The sequence below is a fragment of the Eptatretus burgeri genome, chromosome 13, assembly GCF_056783735.1.
Source record: "Eptatretus burgeri isolate ZD-2024b chromosome 13, Ebu_testis_v1, whole genome shotgun sequence".
Taxonomy (NCBI): Eukaryota; Metazoa; Chordata; class Myxini; order Myxiniformes; family Myxinidae; genus Eptatretus; species Eptatretus burgeri.
The window spans coordinates 83,541,349-83,561,382 of NC_140973.1; the positions used below are offsets into that span (position 1 = coordinate 83,541,349).

At 44.2% G+C, this 20,034-nt stretch overlaps 1 protein-coding gene across 1 annotated transcript in view; it reads left to right on the top strand.

Moving 5' to 3' along the window:
- The window catches only part of FBXL5 (F-box and leucine rich repeat protein 5), a 62,601-nt gene that overhangs the window by 27,203 nt on the left and 15,364 nt on the right, over positions 1–20,034 (top strand). The window contains exons 6-9 of the mRNA XM_085853428.1: positions 365–502; positions 959–1,104; positions 8,570–8,652; positions 8,841–9,407. Coding sequence (XP_085709554.1) covers positions 365–502; positions 959–1,104; positions 8,570–8,652; positions 8,841–9,407 — 934 coding nt within the window. The remainder of the gene's footprint in view (positions 1–364; positions 503–958; positions 1,105–8,569; positions 8,653–8,840; positions 9,408–20,034) is intronic.

Below are 20,034 nucleotides of genomic sequence, written 5' to 3' on the forward strand. Positions count from 1 at the left end.
GTCGCTGTTTCAACAAGAAGACATTTTGACAGAAGCTCAGAAAACTAACAATTTTTTTTAACCTCTTTTTGAGTTTGGATATCCGATTGAAATTTTATTGGTCATTTTGAAGATTTAATTTATCCGAAAGTCTTATTTTTGTAATTTTGACCTACAATGTATTTTCCTTGGTTTGTGACTCGCTGTCCCCTTCCGACAACACAGATCATGTGTATGCAAGATTTGATTTTTGTGCATAGGGCCATGAGTTTGTGAGCATTAACTTGCACCATCATGTAATTTAATAAATCCACAATGAATTACAGTCTACATTGTTTTATTATCCATAAGTGCTTTAGGAGTGTCGTTTGTGTTTTATTTGTAGGTGATCTGTACAATGGACCACCCGGGGGAATTGTGGATGGTGTTTTGGAAGATGAGATGAGTGGTGATAAGACGTGGGCTGAAGAGGCCGATGTCCCCTATACGTTTCATGACGAAGATGCCGATGTTGATGAGTCTGGTAATATGGTGTAATGTCTGATTGTGATCGTAGTCTGGTAATGAGAACTGCATTAAGGTAATGAACTTTAGCTTGGAGCTGTCTTGTGTGCGGTTTGACTCTCAACTTGACTATGAACCGTCAGACTGTAGCTTCGCAGTCAGGGTGTTGTATCGATGAGTGTGCCGTCCGCTAGGTGGGTTGCTTACTTGGGAACCTGGCTGCTAGTATTAGCTGGTGGAGATTAAATATGCCATCATCTTTCACAAAGAGTAGGCGTTTATATGCCACAACCTGAGGCAGATATCAAATTCCTACCCACAACCACTTCCACCGAGAAGGCAATAAAACCAGGCGGTGGATTTCCTTGCTCCGACACCCCGGAAAGCATTTTATGAAATTAAACCAATGACAATGTAATGGTGTTTGACATTCTACAATGGTTCCAACTTGATTTATTTCTGTCTTATTTTCAAGGTGAAGATCTTAACGAAGCAACATCTTTGGCACTCAAGCAAGAAAAGCAATGTTTGAGAAGTATTCTTCAAAACATCCTGCCGATAGCTGGTCCTTTTGTGAAATCGGTCGTTCTTGCCAACAGCAAAGCCATTACCAACACTATGGTACGTATTGTTTTCATTCTCTTATCTCTGTCAGTATTTGTCTTGAGCATGCAATAGATATGGCGGAGTGAGTGGGATTGTAGACTTTATGTTAAGATCGTCACAGAAGAAAGCATTGTTTATGTTGGCCTTCATTCCTCATTGAAATGTTAAACGACTTCGTCCATTTCTATTAGTTGTCATTATTACATCAGTGCTTGAACATTTATTTATTTATTTGTCTAATTTGATCAAGTGACCTCCGTGTTTTGCATTCGTTGTCATTTCTTGAAGTTCTCCATTGATTTCCTCGAACGTGAAGCCATTTTTAGCCCCCGTTGGACTTGTTCCGAAACGGGGACTTGTGGATTTGGTCTCGATTTTCGTGTCCGTGCGTCTGCTACCATATCTAGGACATGTATCGGCCAATTTTATTCGTACTTGACACAAAAACAACACATGACGGTATACATATGCACATCATTTTATTTTGAGATGCGATCAAATATGGCTGACTGGCGACCATTTAAGTTAAGAAAAACAAAACAACCGGTGTCAAACACGTCCTCAACCATTTCTCAGACATGCATTTACCGATCTTGTTCAATCCTTGCACACGTATAATGAATGATGGCTTGCATAAACACGTCATTTTTGTTTCAAGATTAGATCCAAGATTAACTAACTGGAGGCCATTTTAGTTGTAAAAAACCCGACGTTGAACACGTCCTCAACCATTTCTCGGACATGCATTTCCTGATGATGTTCAAACTTGACACACAGATAATGAATAATGGCTTCCATTTGCACGTCATTCTTTTTTATTTAAAAAAAAAAAAAATTTGAGATCAGATTGAAGATTGCCTGGTGGCCATTTTGTTACTTAAGTGTCCCCAACCATTTCTCTGACATGCATGGTCTGATTTTGTTCAAACTTGGCACAAGCACAGTACATGATGGCATACACTTCCATCTAATTTACTTTGCGATCTGATTAAAGATGGCTGACTGGTAGACTGGCGGCCATTTTAGTTGTAAAAAAACCCGATGTTGAACACGTCCTCAACCATTTCTCGGACATGCATTTCCTGATGATGTTCAAACTTGACACACAGATAATGAATAATGGCTTCCATTTACACGTCATTCTTTTTTAATTTTTTTTAATTTTTTTTCTTTGAGATCAGATTGAAGATGGCCTGGTGGCCATTTTGTTACTTGTGTGTTCCCAACCATTTCTCTGACATGCATGGTCTGATTTTGTTCAAACTTGTTACAAGCACAGTACATGATGGCATACACTTCCATCTAACTTTACTTTGTGATCTGATTAAAGATGGCTGACTGGTAGACTAGCGGCCATTTTAGTTGTAAAAAAACCCGATGTTGAACACGTCCTCAACCATTTCTCGGACATGCATTTCCTGATGATGTTCAAACTTGACACACAGATAATGAATAATGGCTTCCATTTACATGTCATTCTTTTTTTATTTTTTTTAATTTTTTTTCTTTGAGATCAGATTGAAGATGGCCTGGTGGCCATTTTGTTACTTGTGTGTCCCCAACCATTTCTCTGACATGCATGGTCTGATTTTGTTCAAACTTGGCACAAGCACAGTACATGATGGCATACACTTCCATCTAACTTTACTTTGTGATCTGATTAAAGATGGCTGACTGGTAGACTGGTGGCCATTTTAGTTGTAAAAAAAAACCCGATGTTGAACGTGTGCTGAACCATTTCTCAGACATGCATTTCCTGATGATGTTCAAACTTGGCAAACAGATCAAGAATGATGGCTTACATATGCTCGTCATTTTTTTTTTCCAAGATCAGATCCAAGATGGCCGACTGGTGGCTATTTTACTACTTAAACGTGTCCCCAACCAGGGAATCGAAGGAAATCTCTTTTTATTTTTTATTATTATTTTTAGATGTGTGTAAATGGAAGCGGTCCAGTATTTCAGATTTTACATCTTTCCAACCAGTATGTGTATGCTGATAGTTAAAAAGATGTAGATTCCTGAACCTTAACACATCCATCGTGAGACAAATTTGGGATTATAGTATTGTGTACACAAGTTAAAGGATTAAATGACACCAATTTAGTATCTCTGCAAAGTTTCCTATACATTGAAGCTGGTCTCAGCAGTGATAAAGACAGCATATCATTAACATGGCTTAACAGGACATATGAAGGAATTGAAGAATACTAATCTCCCATTCATCATCCCTGAAAATCTTGTACATTCAGACACCAGCAAATACCACCTGTCATTTCCCTGGCAGGAGTACTAAAGGAGGGAGGGAGAAAAAGAGGGTGGAAGAGGGAGAGAGGGCTGGGGGTGTGTGGAGGTGTGGGGGAAAGGAAGACAGTGTGAGGTGAGAGGAAGGGAAGGCAGATGTGTGGTGAGCATTAATTACGATTCATACTGTTTCACCAAAATGATTCTGCATGGAATAACAGTTAAGATTGAAACAAAATAATGTCTAAAATCTATTTTCTACCAGACATACTATAAATGCTACCTGGAGACAAATGCCGCCCAGCTATAACCACCGTCTGGATATGGTATCCTATATGGATGCTATAACCATCGTCTGGATATGGTATCCTATATGGATACCATATCCAGACGGTAGACATACCACTCGCTCGGGGTGACGTGGCGCGGCAAAAGCGTCCGCAGTGAGTGAACGATTCACTCAAAATGATGTCGTGCGGTACCACTATCGGCAAGTGGCTTAAGCACTTATGCAAGCACTCCGATTAAATGGTTAAGGTACGGTTGGCTATGCTGTCGCTGCATACCATATAACATTCGTTTAACTTTAAAGCCGGTCTTCGCCGTGCATGCATCAGTTGATGAAATAAAATGAATTGGTTCAAACCATGACTTTATCCACAAGAGTTGTTTAACATGGAACAACCCTGGAGACATCACAAAGTTCAATCGCTCGTGAAATGAACATTCCAGAAAATCCACCATGTTTTCTGCTCATCTGTGCACATGTCACGTGGTACATCAGTTCGGGGTCTGTGCAAACGTTGCAACTTTTTTCTTTTCTTTTTTTTTTAAACGTCCGTTTTGCACCAGATTTGCTTTGATTTCCCCTTCGAGCACCTCACAAAACCTCCAAAAATATACATAGATCTGGCAGACGTTGTGAATAGGCAGTCCCTCTGTGGGACAGGACATGAGGTCCAGCAATGAATGCATTAAATCATGTAGCTCAATTAAGCTGGTTAATTTTGTTGCATTCCTAAATTTTTTGTTCTGTGGTGGAAAAGAACTCTATTTCCACAATGGATCAGCATACCAAAGGAGAATCTTTAATTTCGTATATACGGAGGAAGAACATTCAATGATTCACTGAAACATTCAAATGAACTTCACTGAAACAGAAACCAGAGGCAATCCCTCTTCTACACAATTTGACATTCCAAAAATGGGAGGGTGAGCTTTGGCAATTCAACCACGGGATTTTCCGATGAGCATTCGGCAAAAGAACTCAAAACTGCAATAGGTGGCCACTTTGCATGGGAGGGAGAGAATGACATAATCATGGCAAAGGTTTACAGTGTGAACAACCAGGTCACCCTGTTTCTATGTAGTGGGCAAGACCTTTTTCATAGCAAGATATTCCTTTTATCAATATGTAGGTCAAAAGACTCTCGGGAAAAGGGAAACATTACTGACTGCTGATTCGACTATCGTACATATATTAATTTTATAAAGTACCAGCAACAACTGAATATAATTGTTTTTCTTCCACAGTTCCCTCAATATAATTCTCCAAACAGTAGAAAAAGATGAGTTTTTTTTTTTTTTAATGCTTTGGAAATTTTACATTTTCTTGTGTATGTATGAAGGAGGGAACATAGCCTTGCTTGCAGTAAATAGGTATACTGGCTTGGTTATAATACTCATCTATCTATAATTCCAGCAATGTGTGTGACCGGTGTTTCTCGACAACCACTTGTCCGATCTAATTGAAACTTGCCAAGTATATTTCTGGGGACCTGAGTATGTGCCTTTTCAAGGTTTGATATTAATCGGACAAGTGCTTCCCAAGTTATGGTGATTTATTTACCAACGAATGACAGGACATGTTGCTGCATAGGCGTGGTCGTTGGGGAAGAGATCCTCAGCCGCGTTCCCCATTACGGGTTACAACGTACAGACTTTCGGATAGTGATGACATTCTAATAATTTCTTGATTTCTTCTGCGCATTTATAGATAAACATAATGCCCTAATCCAGTCGTCGTTTACGAGAGCGAAGGAACAACTGTGTGATTGAAAGTTTTTTTTTTTTTTTTTTTTTTTTTTTTTTTTTTTCTTTTTGGTTTGCACGTCCGGCCACGGGGAGCGAAGGAACGGCCTGTGTGGTTGTTGTTTCTGGCACAAGGTGTGAAAGTTTTTTTTTATTTATATATATATATATTTTTTGTACGTACGGGCACGTACTCGTTTCTTTAAATTCTCAGATTTCACAACAGATTTTGGCACTTATTTTGTTCGGACGATATCCGATCCTCAAAACCGAAATGATATTTCGACGATGCACTTTAATTAGTCCGTGAGAGTAGATCGTGGAAAATCGTATCAAATAATGCATGAAATCGCTCCAAGCTCCTAATTTGAAAACTATAGTACTGACAAAAGTGTTGTCTCCAACGATTCATAGCTATGATGAAGAAGCATTCAATAATATGAGTGAGGAAAGTGGGGGGGGGGGGGGGGAAAAAAACTATCCTTGAAATTGTGCTGACCTGTTCCAAGTCAAGGCAGTCCAGTAGACAAGGCATACCCCCACTCCCTCTTCCAGAAATACCCCCACTCCCTCCTCCCTAGATACCCTCCTCCCTCCTCTTCTCCTCCCACCCCCTTCCTCCCCTGTATTCCTGTCGGTGAAGTAACAGGTGGTATTTGCTGATATAAAATGTGTGTCCTGTTTGCAGGGTATAAATGGGCCCTCCCCCAACAAAGTGCAGTGCCTTCTATTAAAGGCACACACCAAACTGAGATAATGCTAAGATCTTGCAATTTTTATTACTTAGTAACAAAACTGGCTTGAAATAATTTTCAAAAAATTCAGTTCTGTACTTTTTTAAATATTCATTTCCACTTTGTTTTCAATTTTAGATGTATGTTCACAATAAGCCTCTTTTTCTTTATTTTCTTCATCTTCTTCCCAACATACACAACCGGTCAAAAGTTTAAGAACACCCACTTTTTTCAGTTTTTACTGAAATTTAAGCAGTTCAAGTCAGGTGAAAAACCTGAAATGGTACAAAGCTACGCGGTAAACTGCCAGAGGTTTGGGTTACCAAAAACTGAAAAATAATGTAAATTTCAGAGTTGTTAAAAAATTCCCTTTTCAGGGAACAAGTAATGGGTAGCAACTGCAGCTGTTCTGCAACAATAGAAGTAAATTAAGCCTTGAAAGTTGATGCAAACGATTCCAACAGGTGTCCTAACTTTTGTTGATTAGTTACAAACCCTCTGTATAAAGCAGTGTTGGAACGGACTGTGTTGCTGCATCCTCTGAAGCATAATTTGGACAATATTGCACTGCCGGAAGTAGTACATTGCGATCATAATGGTGAGAAAAAGACAATTGACAAAGGAAGACAGACCATTATAACCCTTAAAAGTGTAGGTCTTTAGTTTAGAAAAATTGCAAAGTGAGCCAAGGTGTCAGTGAGTACAGTTTTCTTCACCATAAAAAGGCACTTGGAAACTGGAGGAAACTCTGACAGACCCAAAGCCGCAACACAATCAGAAGACAAGTTTCTGAGAGTCAACAGCTTGCGTGATAGGTGGCTCACAGGACAGCAACTTCAAGCACAGCTTAACACTGGTCGAAGTAAGGAAGTCTCAGTTTTACCTGTGAAGAGAAGACTTCGAGCTGCAGGTTTGACAGGTCGAGTGGCAGTAAGAAAGCCATTGCTAAGATGGAAAAATAAGAAAAAGAGGCTTGCCTGGGACATAAGGCACTGCCAGTGGACTACTGAAATCTGGAAGAAGGTCTTGTGGACCGATGAATCAAAATTTGAAATCTTCGGTTCATCACGCAGGGTTGTTGTACGCCGTCGAGTAGGCGAAAGGATGCTTCCTCAGTGTGTGACACCAACTGTCAAACATGGAGGATGAAGCGTGATGATCTGGGCCTCTTTTACTGGATCCAGAGTCCATGACTTGCACAGTGACTGGCACCCTACACCAAAAGTGCTACCACAGCATTTTGCAGTACCCTCTGGTCTACGCCTAGTTGGTCATGGGTTAATCCTACAGCAAGATAACGACCCAAAGCATACGACTAGGCTATGTCTGAACTACCTTAGAAGAAAAGAACAAGACGGTAGGCTTCAAATCATGGAATGGCCAACACAGTCTCCAGACTTAAACCCCATCGAGCTGGTTTGGGATGAACTGGACAGAAGGGTGAAAGCAAGCAACCTACAAGTGCAACACATTTGTGGGAACTTCTGCAGCAGTGTTGGGAAGAACTTTCCGAACAATATTTGATTTCCATTGTGGAAAGAATGCCATTAGTATGTTCGGCTGTTGTATCTGCAAAAGGTGGCTATTTTGATGAGTCAAAAATTTATATTAAATTTTGTTCAACAAAATGATTCCATGATTTCTTTTACATCTGCAATTGTTTATTTGTTCTATGCTTTAATTTCCGAGTACATTGAAACATTAAACTGCTTAAATTTCAGTAAAAACTGGAAATATTGGGGTGTTCTAAAACTTTTGACCGGCAGTGTACCTTTTATTTTTTTTTGGTGGTGGCTGTTTTTCGCCAGACATAAGTATGTCAAAAGCAGAGCTCATGGGTCTGACATCTTGTGTGTCTCAGTGACTACACCGGCACTTTAAGTGAACAAAACGGACACCAAATGTCTGCACAGCATCCATGACTTCTGTCAACGTCGAATGTCTATCCAACGTCCATTTTCCGACTTTGAACAAGACACCATCGATGTGTCCCTCGTGGGTTGTGCAACAGCCACTGATTTTCTTTGTCGAGACCACGGCGGTCAACAATGACACAGTAATGGCATGCACAGCGGACATAAAATGGCCACCCGGAAGTCTATCCTCACAAAAAAATAAATTGGGATAGGTCTGGTTACCGGAAACTTAACATGTTTTTTTATTTTATTTTTTGGGCCTTACAGTGTCCATATTGCTTCCACCTGAGAAAAGTGGTTCCATAAACAAGTTTCTTTTCCTCTCATCTTCCTGTCTTCTCAAAAGAGTGACTTTATTATCAGATGGATATGCTTAACTGTTCATCAAATGCATTTTTTTTTTAATCTTGTCTGCCAACACTCGCCTTCATGTCTTCAAAAATCATTTGTATCTTAAAAAGAATGATACAAGTTGCTGTTTGTGTTTTGATTTGCAAACTCTTCTGGTGTGTGTTTATCAAGTCACTGTCCTATTTCACTTTCTTTATTTACCAGGTTCAGAGAATATTGACTCTGTGTCCAAATCTGGAATACCTGGATTTGACTCAAACAAGAATTGGAGAGACAGCTTTTAAGAGGTATGATGATTTCTGTCTAATTTAATTTAACACACGTGAAGTAGACAGTGGGTTGTGGAGAGGATCTTTTCTTCATTTAGAAGAGTTTTAAAACTGACATTCTTTATTCTTCACTTTATACAGTATTGGTGTTTGAAGTTTATTTTTTTTTAAAGATTCTTATTTATTTTTTGTACTCCACGCTTCAGCCTCGGAGCGGGAGCCACACTTTGGAATCTGAAGCATCTGGACCTTTCTGGCTGTGACCTCATTGGTGACTGTGCACTTCGTTATTTGTCACAAGGACTTGGTTTCTCAGCGAGTTGTGCCAACATTCTTGCAAATCTTGGACCATACGGCATGCAAAAGACTGCGTTCTCATCACAGAGCATCGTGGATGTGACCTGTGGCAGACCCTGTGCTGCACTTTGCAAAGCTATGCTTTGTACACCAGCGGCCCCTATCCTGGCCTTCTGTGCCAGAGAGCATCTGGACATTGAGGAGGTGGCCCTTTGTCGGAGTTTGCTGGCTCATGGTCACCCACCTGGTTCAAAGTCCGATCATCTGCGTTGCTTCCTTGAAGCGGCAGCGGATTGCTGTGCGCCAGGGGACTGTGTACACACATTGTGCCGTGCAAGGACTTGGATTTCCGAGCACTCTTCCATCCATAACCGATGCTTGTACAAAGACTCTGCTGCACGAACAGTTCCAAAGGGTAGATTGTTGGAGTTCTTGAGCCTGTCAGGCTGCTATCGGCTTACCGATGAAGGCCTGAGGTATGTGTACTCTGGTTATTATGTAGTTGTGAAAAGCGATGGATGAGAATGCTGCTTAAATTGTGTTTTTTATTATTGTGTGGATGTGCAAATTTTTGAATAATTGTCCTTTTGGTGCTTAACTTCAGGTTAAAATTAAATCACTTTGTAATTTTATTACGAGATCAGGGCATTCCCCCTCTAAATTTTGGCATCTTTGTCTGCTGCTATGAGACAGGTGACTTAGGATGTTGCTAATTGCTGTTTTACACAGGTCTTCTCCCTCCACTCCTCAACTAATAACTGCTGATTGATGTTGTGGATAGCTAATCCAAAGTCTTTCCATGAAGAATTTTCAGTCTTAAATTTTGGATTTTAATGTTATTACCCCTACCCACAGTAGGTGGACTGAGGTTAGGTTTTCACCCATCTGTCTGTGTGCAGGATATCTCAAAAAGTTGTGGACGGATTTCTGACAATTTGGTGGGCAGCTTGGATGTGTGACAAGGATGAATTGATTTAGATTTTTGTGAAGATCAAGTTACAGATCTAGTTACGAGAATTTTTTAAAAAGTGATTATTTACCATTAAGAGAGAGCGTGCTGCGCAGTAAAACGTTTTTCAGCCAATCTCAAAAAGTTTTCAACGAATTCGTACAAAACTTGGTGGATTATTTGGGGAGATGACGAGAACCAGCCAATTAGATTTTTGGATCAACCTGGGTTGGGAAATTTTGGAATCCAATTTAAATTGAGGATTGGTAGTCTCATTGTGTAAAATTAATGAAGGTCCCAATATTTACTGGGAATGTGCTGTGATATCTTTGCTGGTAAGAAATATGATTTTTTTTTTTTTTTTTGAGCGCACTTTCAACCAGCGCAAGAATAAAAGACTTCCTTTTTCTTCTTTTCCATCTTCTTCTTCATCTCCTCCTCTTCCCTTTATAAGGGGTGAGGTCCGATGGTCCCGCGCTTTTGCCTTACCTTGGCCACGATACTCTTCCGACCTCTCCTATGTCCTCAGCCAACTCTCTCCACTCTCCAACCACCCCAACTTTCCTGATATCCCTCTGATCACAGTCCTCCCATCTCAACTGCAGTCTACCCCATCTGCACCAAGTGTCCAGCCCATAGCTGGCATTTCACAAACCTCCCCATCAAACTCAGCTGCACACCAATCCCTCCTTCAGTTCATCCATCCATCCTCCTATCCACCCTCTTCACTCCCACAATCCTCCTGACCCAGTTGTTCTTGCAAAACCATGGCCTATGTTGTCTCTGTCAGTGCCACTGTCTCCAAAACGTAAAGGTTGGCCAGCGTTGCACACCTCAGAAACTTGCTTTTCAATTTTCTTGATATCTTTCTGTCTGATATTACTTACTCCACCACCCTCTATGCATTCACGCCCACCTGAATCCTCCTCCGCACCTCTGCCTCAGACTTACCATCCCCATCGCTGTTCTCGCCAGATACTCAAATATATTTCCCTGTTTGATCTCCTTCCCCTCTAACCTGATTATTAATTTCTTTTCTTTGCTGCCCAACCCACATCACCTCAGTTTCTCCATACTCACCTTCAGCCCATGCTTTCCGAATACCTCCTTCCACTCCCCCAGTACTTCCTGCATCTCCCACCGACTCTCCACCATAACACCCAGATCATCCCCATACAGCATCCTTCCCATACTACCCATCAAGCTCACCTTCCTGTTTACCAGCTCCATTACCATAATAAACATGAGTGGACTGAGAGAGCTTCCCTGCCTCAAACCTATGTTCATGGTGAACTCCTCTCACGTTCCAGGAAGACACATATATATATATATATATATATATATATATATATATATATATATATATATATATATATATATATATATGTATATATATATGTATATATGTATATATATATATATATATATATATATAAAAAATAAAGTATCCACACCCCTTGACTTTTTTACTGTTTGTTGTGTTGCAGCCTGAATTTAAAGTGTTATTGAATTAAAATTTTTTTCTCACTGTTCTATTTATTTAAAATCATCTTCAGGTCAGGTCAGGTCAGGTATGGGAGCATGTGCCAGAACAGCGCGTCGCTGCGTCCACTTTCCGCCGGTACTCCAGGGGCCTCCGTCTGGCCATCCCCCAGGCATGATGCCAGGCCCATCCCCATCTCCTTGAGATGATGGTCAACCTGTTGCAACCATGAGGCACGTGGTCGACCCACTGGCCTCCTCCACTCATGAGACTCCCTCGCTGAGAGAATCTGGTGAGCAGGATCAGCGTCAGGAAAACGAGCCACATGTCCATACAGCCGCAACTGACGCTCACGGACTATGCAGGTAACAAATCTCATCCGAGTCTCTCTCAGCAACCGCTCGTTGGACACAAAATCCGACCAGCGATAGCCAAGGATTCTCCGAAGAGACCTGGTACCAAAGGAATTAAGTCTCCGTCTCAGATCCTTGGTCAGAGTCCAAGTCTCGCACCCATAGAGCAAGACTGGAAGTACCAAGGACCTGAAGACTCGGACTTTCGTCCTCCCGCACAGGTACCGGCAGCGCCACACCCCATGATCCAGTGAATCCATGACTCCCCAGGCCCGACCCAGATGTCTATTGACCTCTGACTCGCAGCCAGCAGAGACATGAATATCACTGCCAAGGTAAGTGAATCTCTCCACGACCTCAACATCCTCACCACAAACAGACACAGACAGGACAGCAGCATCCAAGATGTCACCGAAAGCCTGGATCTTAGTTTTGACCCAAGAAACCCGTAATCCCAACGGCTCAGACTCCTCATTCAGCACCTCGAGGGCCCCCAAGAGGATGTCTAAAGACTCCGCAAAGATGACTGCATCATCTGCAAAGTCAAGGTCCGAGATCTTGACATTCCCAAATGACGCACCGCAACTTGATCTCTCCGACATCCTCCCTAGAATCCAGTCAATACAAGTGCTGAAAAGTGTGGGGGCAAGTACACATCCCTGACGAACTCCAGTAACAACTGGAAATAAGTCAGAGATGGTACCACCACACTTCACAGCACTCTCAGTACCAGAGTAGAGTTCAGACATCAGATCGATCAGTTTTGGTGGCACCCCACGAAGACCAAGAATCCTCCAGAGGACATCCCGATTCACTGAATCGAACGCTTTACAGAGATCAACATAGGCTGCAAGCAGCCCCTGCCGAAACTCTCGACTGCGTTCGGTGAGGACACGAAGTGCAAGGATACGGTCAATCGTTGACCTCTTTGGTGTAAAGCCTGACTGCTCTGGACGCTGGTGCTCAAGCAGATGGTGGCGAACCCTATCGAGAATTATCCGAGCAAAGACCTTGCCCGGCACTGAGAGCAGCGTCACCCCTCGGTAGTTGTTGCAGTCTTGGCGATCACCCTTTCCTTTCCAGAGAGGGACAACAAGGCCCCTCTTCCAGTCAGTTGGGATGATGCCTGTGTTCCAGGCAGAGCACAAAACTGCATGCAACGACACGAGTGCAGCGTTTGCACCAGCCTTGAGAAGTTCGGCATGGATGCCACAGATCCCTGGAGCTTTGCCCCGTTTCAACTGGTTCACCGCAGCCCGTGTTTCCACAAGCGTAGGTGGACCACAGTTGATTCGAGGGTCAGCAACAGGGATTGTAACACCCTTGACGTCCAACTCGACAGTTGGGGGATCAGCCTGGTACAACCGCTCAAAGTAACCGGCCCAGCGGGCCTTCACTTCAGACTCCTCTGTCAAGAGCCTACCACTCTCTGCTCGAACTGTAGTGCTCCGAGGGATGGGCTTGGATGAACGTAATGCGCGAATTCCCCTGTAAGCGGGACGAGAATCACCTGTCCACAGGTGATGCTCTACCCCTCAGATTCCTCGCACATAGGACTCCTTGTCCACCCTCAGTGCACGTACAGTTTTACACCTCAGCTCCCTGAACAGCTCAGCTCTGCCATTCAGCCTGGCCCTGCGACTCTGGTCAATGGTATCCAGTGTCCCTTGAGAGACAAAATTCTTCTTTGCCCTGCGGTGAGCTCCAAGGCATCCACCGGCAACATCAAGGACGGTGGTCTTGAAGGCGCTCCACAACTCTTCAGGACCCCCCAAAGCACCCAGACACCCCCCCCCCCCAAGTGTCCACTCAGCCTGTTCGCAAACTCCTCAGCTACTCTCTCATCCCTGAGCTTGGCAACATCCAGCCTCGGCTGGGATGGTACCATTCTCCAGGATTTAAGGTGCAGCTTTAGAGTTGCTACAACAAGCCTGTGGTCAGTATTGAGGAACTGAGCACTCCGGTAGACCCTGCAGTTCTGGATCATCCTCCAACGACCGTCAATGAGGACATGGTCAATCTCCTTTGCCACACCGCCAGCGTTGGAATACCAAGTCCAGCGATGAGCTTGTGGGCGCTGAAACCATGAACCAGCCACCCTAAGTCCATGACTTCTTGCAAAGTCAAGGAACTTAGTGCCATTCTGGTTCATAGTTCCTGACCCATGGGGACCAACACACACCTCATAACCGTCCCTATCAGTTCCAGTCGATGCATTGAAATCCCCCAAGACTAGAAGTGTATCTCTTCTGGGGCACTGATCAACCACAGACTCGAGTGTGGCGTAGAATGCATCCTTCACGGTGAGATCACTCGCCTCAGTCGGAGCATAAACAGAGACCAGGGAAATGACACCTAAGGAGTGACGAATCCTTAATCTCATAATACGCTCGTTGACCGGTGTTACCTCAATTATCATTGGGGTCAGCTTATTAGACACAGCTACAGCAACTCCTTGGGTATGGTAACCATCAGAGCAACCAGACCAATAGTAGGTGTAACCACCCACCATTATCTCGCCGCAATCCGGTCTCCGAACCTCAGAGAGAGCTGCAATCCCGATGTCCAAACGCTTGAGCTCAGATGATAACAGAGACAGGTGATCATCCTCTCTTAGGGATAGGACATTCCAGGCACCCACCCGAAGGGACCGCCTCAGGTTAACCCAAGGAGACCGCCGTCTGGTGGACGACACCTCAGCACCACTCCGACACACTCTCCCGCAATCTGACCCAGGGATGTTACCCCGTGGTTTCCCTCCTATCAAAGATTGGGGGTCCCGAAGGCTTTGCCCCAATCCCGTCATCCGGTGAGCTGCCCTGCGAAGGGAAGCTGCACAGGAGGTACTCCCACGGAGTGGGTTTTCAGATTTTTTTGCGTTTTTGCGTTTTGCGGAATGAAGGGTTTTACGGTGGCCGGAGTGCAAATCCTGCCACCAACCTCCTAATAAGAAGTGACCCAACTGCAGGAGGACGTCCGCAGACACAGTTGGGCACTAGATATGGATGGCCGTTGGCTCACAAGGAACTCCTCCACCCTTTGACAGGTTTTGTTTTTAATCCTGCTGGGTGTCCATATCCAAACACCCTCCTCACCAGAAAACCTGGTGGGGGAGACGGTTTAGTCGCCGACAACCCGACCATGGAACAGGTTAGTACAGGTTTACATGGTACCTGTAGCAGGTCACAGATCGAACCTGACATGAAGGAAAAAATCATCTTCATCTTATATAAACAAAGGAAAAAAAAAAAAACTTTGAAAATACCCCATCAGGACAAAGTTAAAACGTTTTTAGAAATTTTTACAAATTAATTAAAAATGAAAAGCTGAAATATCTTGAGTCAATACCTTGAAGTGCTTTTGGCAGTGATTACAGCTTCGAGTCTTTGTGGGTATGTCTGTATCAGCTTTACACGTCTGGATTTGGGGATTTTCTCCCATTCTTCATTGCAGATTTGCTCAAGCTCTGTGAAATTAGATGTGGAGTGTCGGTGAACAGCAATCTTTAAGTCTTTCCACAGATTCTGAATGGGATTCAAGTCTGGGCTTTGGCTGGGCCACTCAAGGATTTTCACATTCTTGTTCTGAAGCCATTCCAGTGTTGCTTTGGCTGTATGCTTGGGGTCATTGTCCTGTTGGAATGGAAATCGTCACTACAGTCCAAGGTCTTTTGCACTTTGAAGCAGGTTCTTGTCAAGGATTTTCCTGTATTTGGCTCCATTCATTGTTCCCTCTATCCTTACAAGTTTCCCAGTCCCTGCTGAAAAGCATCAAAAATTATATTGATGCTGCCACCACCATGCCTCACGGTAGGGACGGTGTTAGATGGGTGATGAGTTGTGCTCGGTTTCGGCCAGACATAGCATTTTGCATTCAGGCCAAATAGTTCAATTTTTATCTCATCAGACCACAGAATATTTGCCTCATGCTCTCAAGTCTTTCACGTGCCTTTTTGCAAACTCCAGGTGTGCTGTCATGTGCCTTTCCCTCAGGATTTGCTTCTGTCTGGCCGTTCTCCCATAAAGCCGAGATTTGTGAAGTGCTGCAGAGATTCTTGTCCTTCTGGCAGGTTCTCCCATCTCAACCAAGGAACTCTAGTTCTGTCAGAGTGGTCATTGGGTTCTTGGTAATCTCTCTGATCAAGGTCCTTCTTGTCCGGTTGCTCAGTTTGGTCGGACGGCCAGCTCTAGGAAGAGTCTGGGTAGTTCCATATTCTTTCCATTTCCTAATTTTGGAGTTCACTGTGCTCTTGGGAACTTTCAACACTCTAGAAATTGTTTTATACCCTTCCCCAGATCTATGCCTCATCAGGGTTCTACGGACTGTCAGTTCCTTGGACTTCGAGTTTCTCCATTCACATGTGGACTTTGAATTCATTAAACGTGGACTCTAATCAAGTTGTAGAGACATTTTAAGGATGATCGAAGGGAATGGAATGTACTTGAGCTCAATTTGGAGTGTTGTTGCAAAGAGGTTGAATACTTATTGATGCAAGAGATTTCAGCTTTTCATTTATAATTTATTTATAAAAATTTCTAAAAACATGTTTTCACTTTCATTACGGGGTATTTTGTGTTGATCGGTGACAAAAAATTTAAATTTAATCTATTTTAAATTCAGGCTGTAACAACAAAATGTGACAAAAGTCAAGGAGTGTGAACACTATGTTCAGCAGCCTCTTTGTCCAACTTTCCTACTTTTGCGCTGTTACATTTTACTATGGAGTTACTTGGGTGGGTGAAAATGCTGACAAGCCTATTTGTTGCAGAGCTCTTTAACATGTGTGTTTGTGTTCAAATGCAACATCAGTCTGTTGCATTTTGTAAAAGGCAAAACTGCTCATCTGTCAGCTGCTACATTGCTACTGTCTGTGTCAGTCAGCCTGAAGACTTTAAAAGCCTTTGCAGGAATGCCACCCATTCCCCTTCACTTCTGGGAAAGTTGGATGCGTTGACACGAGCTTACACCTAAACAATTGTAGATAGAACAGATTATCGATGTGCTCGCAGGACATGATTGGAAGACTGGCGTGATGTGATTGGAATAAAATTGGACTCATGGGTAAAAGCATCATTTTTCTCCTTCAACTCTCCTCATTCACCCCCTCACTCACCCTTCTCAAAGTTGCCACCCCCTTACATCCACAAAGCTGCCTCCTTCCCCTGCCCTCTCTCCTCTATCTCATCATTCCACATCCTCAAATCCTAAACTGCCTTCTGCCCCCTCTCTTATTACTCCCCACTGTACCTCAACATAGCACCACAGAGCCTTTTCTCCTCCTCATCAGCCCCATACCCTCACTTTTCTGCAATCCCCTGCACTCTTTCAACAACTCTCCTTACCATTGGCCTGCCCCCCCTTCCTCCCTTGTTCTACCCTCCCCATCCCCTGCACCCAAAGCCTCATCCCCTCCCTCTTCAGTAACAGTGTGGACCTCAAATATCCAGGGCCTCCACTCAAACCTGACAAATCTTTCCATGCATGTTGCCACTGACAAACCAGACATAATCTGCCTAACAGAAACCTTCCTCCCTCAAGACGTCTCTGACTCCTTAGTATCTCTCCCTGGTTACTACCTCCTCCGGTATGACAGACCTGAGCCTCGTCTTGGTGGATGAGTTGCTCTCTTCATCAAAGACTCTATTTCACACTCTCCATGCACTGCCCTCACTCCCACACACCCCATGGAATACCCCTGGCTGTGGATTCCCCTCCACTCCCAGCTCATGTTTTTATTGTTGTGGGCCGGGCGTCGGCGATGAGCACGACCACTGGATGGAGCCGAAGAGTCGACTCCGCCGATCACCCGGAATTTAGATCGTACTTCTTTGGAAAACTCCGAAGAAGTACGGGTCCCTTATTGGACTGTGAAGCGTCAATATTTCTACCACGTGGTACAGGGTTTTGCCAATTTTCAAAATACCTAGATGTCCATGTGGCACCCGTACGGAATGAGCTGCTTGCGTACTCGAACTGTGTGTGACCCGAGCGGATGGTGACCGAAATTCGTCGGTCCAAATGTCCCCTTACGACGGCACAACGGCCTTGCTAATTTTCCAACACGCAGCACGCTAAGCCAATGGAGGAAAGGACACGAGCGAGCTGATACATTTCACAAATGGGGATATTTATTAAACAATAGGGAAATGAGGGGAGCACGTAAGGGCAGAGTTATCCGAATATTGATAAGCACGTATGTACAGCAAGGGACTTAACAATTTATTACTTAGCAGACTGGCGCCACACACACACACACACACACACACACACACACACACACACACACACACACACACACACACACACACACACACACACACACACACACACACACACACACACACACACACACACACACACACACACACACACACACACACACACACACACACACACACACACACACACACACACGACCCAAAGTTGTCTTTATTAAGGCCTCCAGCTCAGATGGACAGGCGAACTGAAGACCGCAACCTGCCTCGGACCTGTCCACTTCGTGTGGTCTTCGCGCCGAGTCAAACCGGGCACCAGCGAGAGCAGAGCCAAATCCAGCCACCGGCGGACCGCGATCAGCCTCCCTAGCTCTGGCGGATCCTCTCGTGCTCCAGAACACGCGCTGGTGAAGATGAGGTGCCCATCCTTCGCAACCCGTCCGAGTAGATTGAGTCAAACAACCACCAACCAAGAACCAACTTCTGTCTCTCCGTTCCCTCTTTTATCCCTCTCGGGCGCAGCTCACTTCCGGCATGGCTGTCGCATTCCATCACTTGGAGTGCCCAAGCGAGCCGATGGGTGGGGCCTGACCTTTCCCCTACTCGGCACGCCGCCAAGCGAATCGGTGGGTGGGGCCTGACCTTTCCCCTACTGAACGCGTAGAGAATGCTGGGAGAAGAGGGTTATCGTTGGTGTTATCGTTGGTGTTGTCATCGTTGGTGGTGTAAAAATAAAAGGAAACCCTGACTATCAAAATAACTCCACTGAGCAGAACATTTAATTACCCATTAGACAAGGGAAAAGGGAGCTATCTATCCATATTTACTTATCGATATAACTGAGCTATAGGACCTGTATATTGAGTGCAGTAAACTTCCAAATTCGAAACACTACCCCCTCCCCTTTTTACAGACTCGTCCCGCGTCATCAAATTTTCGTGTGAACAGCATGTGCAAGTTCTTCCCGAGTACATTTTACCTTCGGATCACTGAGTGCGATATTTTTTTTTATACGTGCCCCAAAAATAAATAACCTAATGCGCTGCATAACTAGCAGACTCATACAGACGACTTAACTAAAATTGCCGGCGCTGCAACAAACATGCAGGTGGGTTAAACTTATTCACAATTTTTACCTTATCTATTTGCACCAACCATAGCCCAGGACCTGTGATCTGTGGGGAAAGAAAGGCACAGAAAAGTTAAGTTTCGTGTGTGTGTGGGTGAGTGCTCCGCAGCTGAAGGTCAGTCGTCCTCAGGGCCTGCTCAAAAGGTCCCCCTTGAGTGTTCCTTTCAGTGAACCTTTTGCTCTCTTCCTTTCATATCCCCAGCTGCTGGAGGCAACTTGCCCTAACATGGCATGCCATGTGCCGTCCCACATGCCATTTGAAGAGGTAGCCAGGCTGCTCAATGCAGTCTCTGGCTCATTTGAAATGAATGGATGGAGAATGAAGGGATGCAAAAAAAAAAAAAAATGATGGATGCACGGGCTGCTCAAATGCAGTCCCCGTGTGCGGCTGCAGTCCTTGCAAAACACTGGCCAATGTCCTGGTGCACATGGTGATTGTGACACAGGGGCAATGCAAATAAGGGTAGCAGGCATGGGGTCATGGTGGAGGCAGGCAAGCAATGCATGGCAAGGCAGATGCGGAACAGGCGATACAGCACAACAGGCTGTCAGGTGAAGCTGGCCGGCCTCTGGTCTCGTTCCGTGTGGGTCTGGAGGGAGTGCGGTGGTGCCATCCGCTACGGAAGCGGGCTCGGACCCAACCCATGGTCTCCCCCCAACCTATCGCCTTCGCCTGTCTCTGTCCAGACCCACTCCTTTAATTTGCAACACAAAACAAATTTAGCCCCTTTTTATTTTATTTATTTTATTTTATTTTATTTTTATTTTATAATTCCGTCTCCCTTACCCCCTTTCTGTCCTTGTCCGGCTAGCCTATCCTGTCCATCTACTTCCCAACCCCTAAGTTCCCTTTCTGCAGGGGAATAAGGAGAGACTAGCGTCCTGTCTCGAGGCCCAATAAAGCCTCAGAATGGCCTCCCACAGATTTCAGCAATCTACCCAGGTTGGTCCAGCAGCCTACGGAGAGCGAAGGG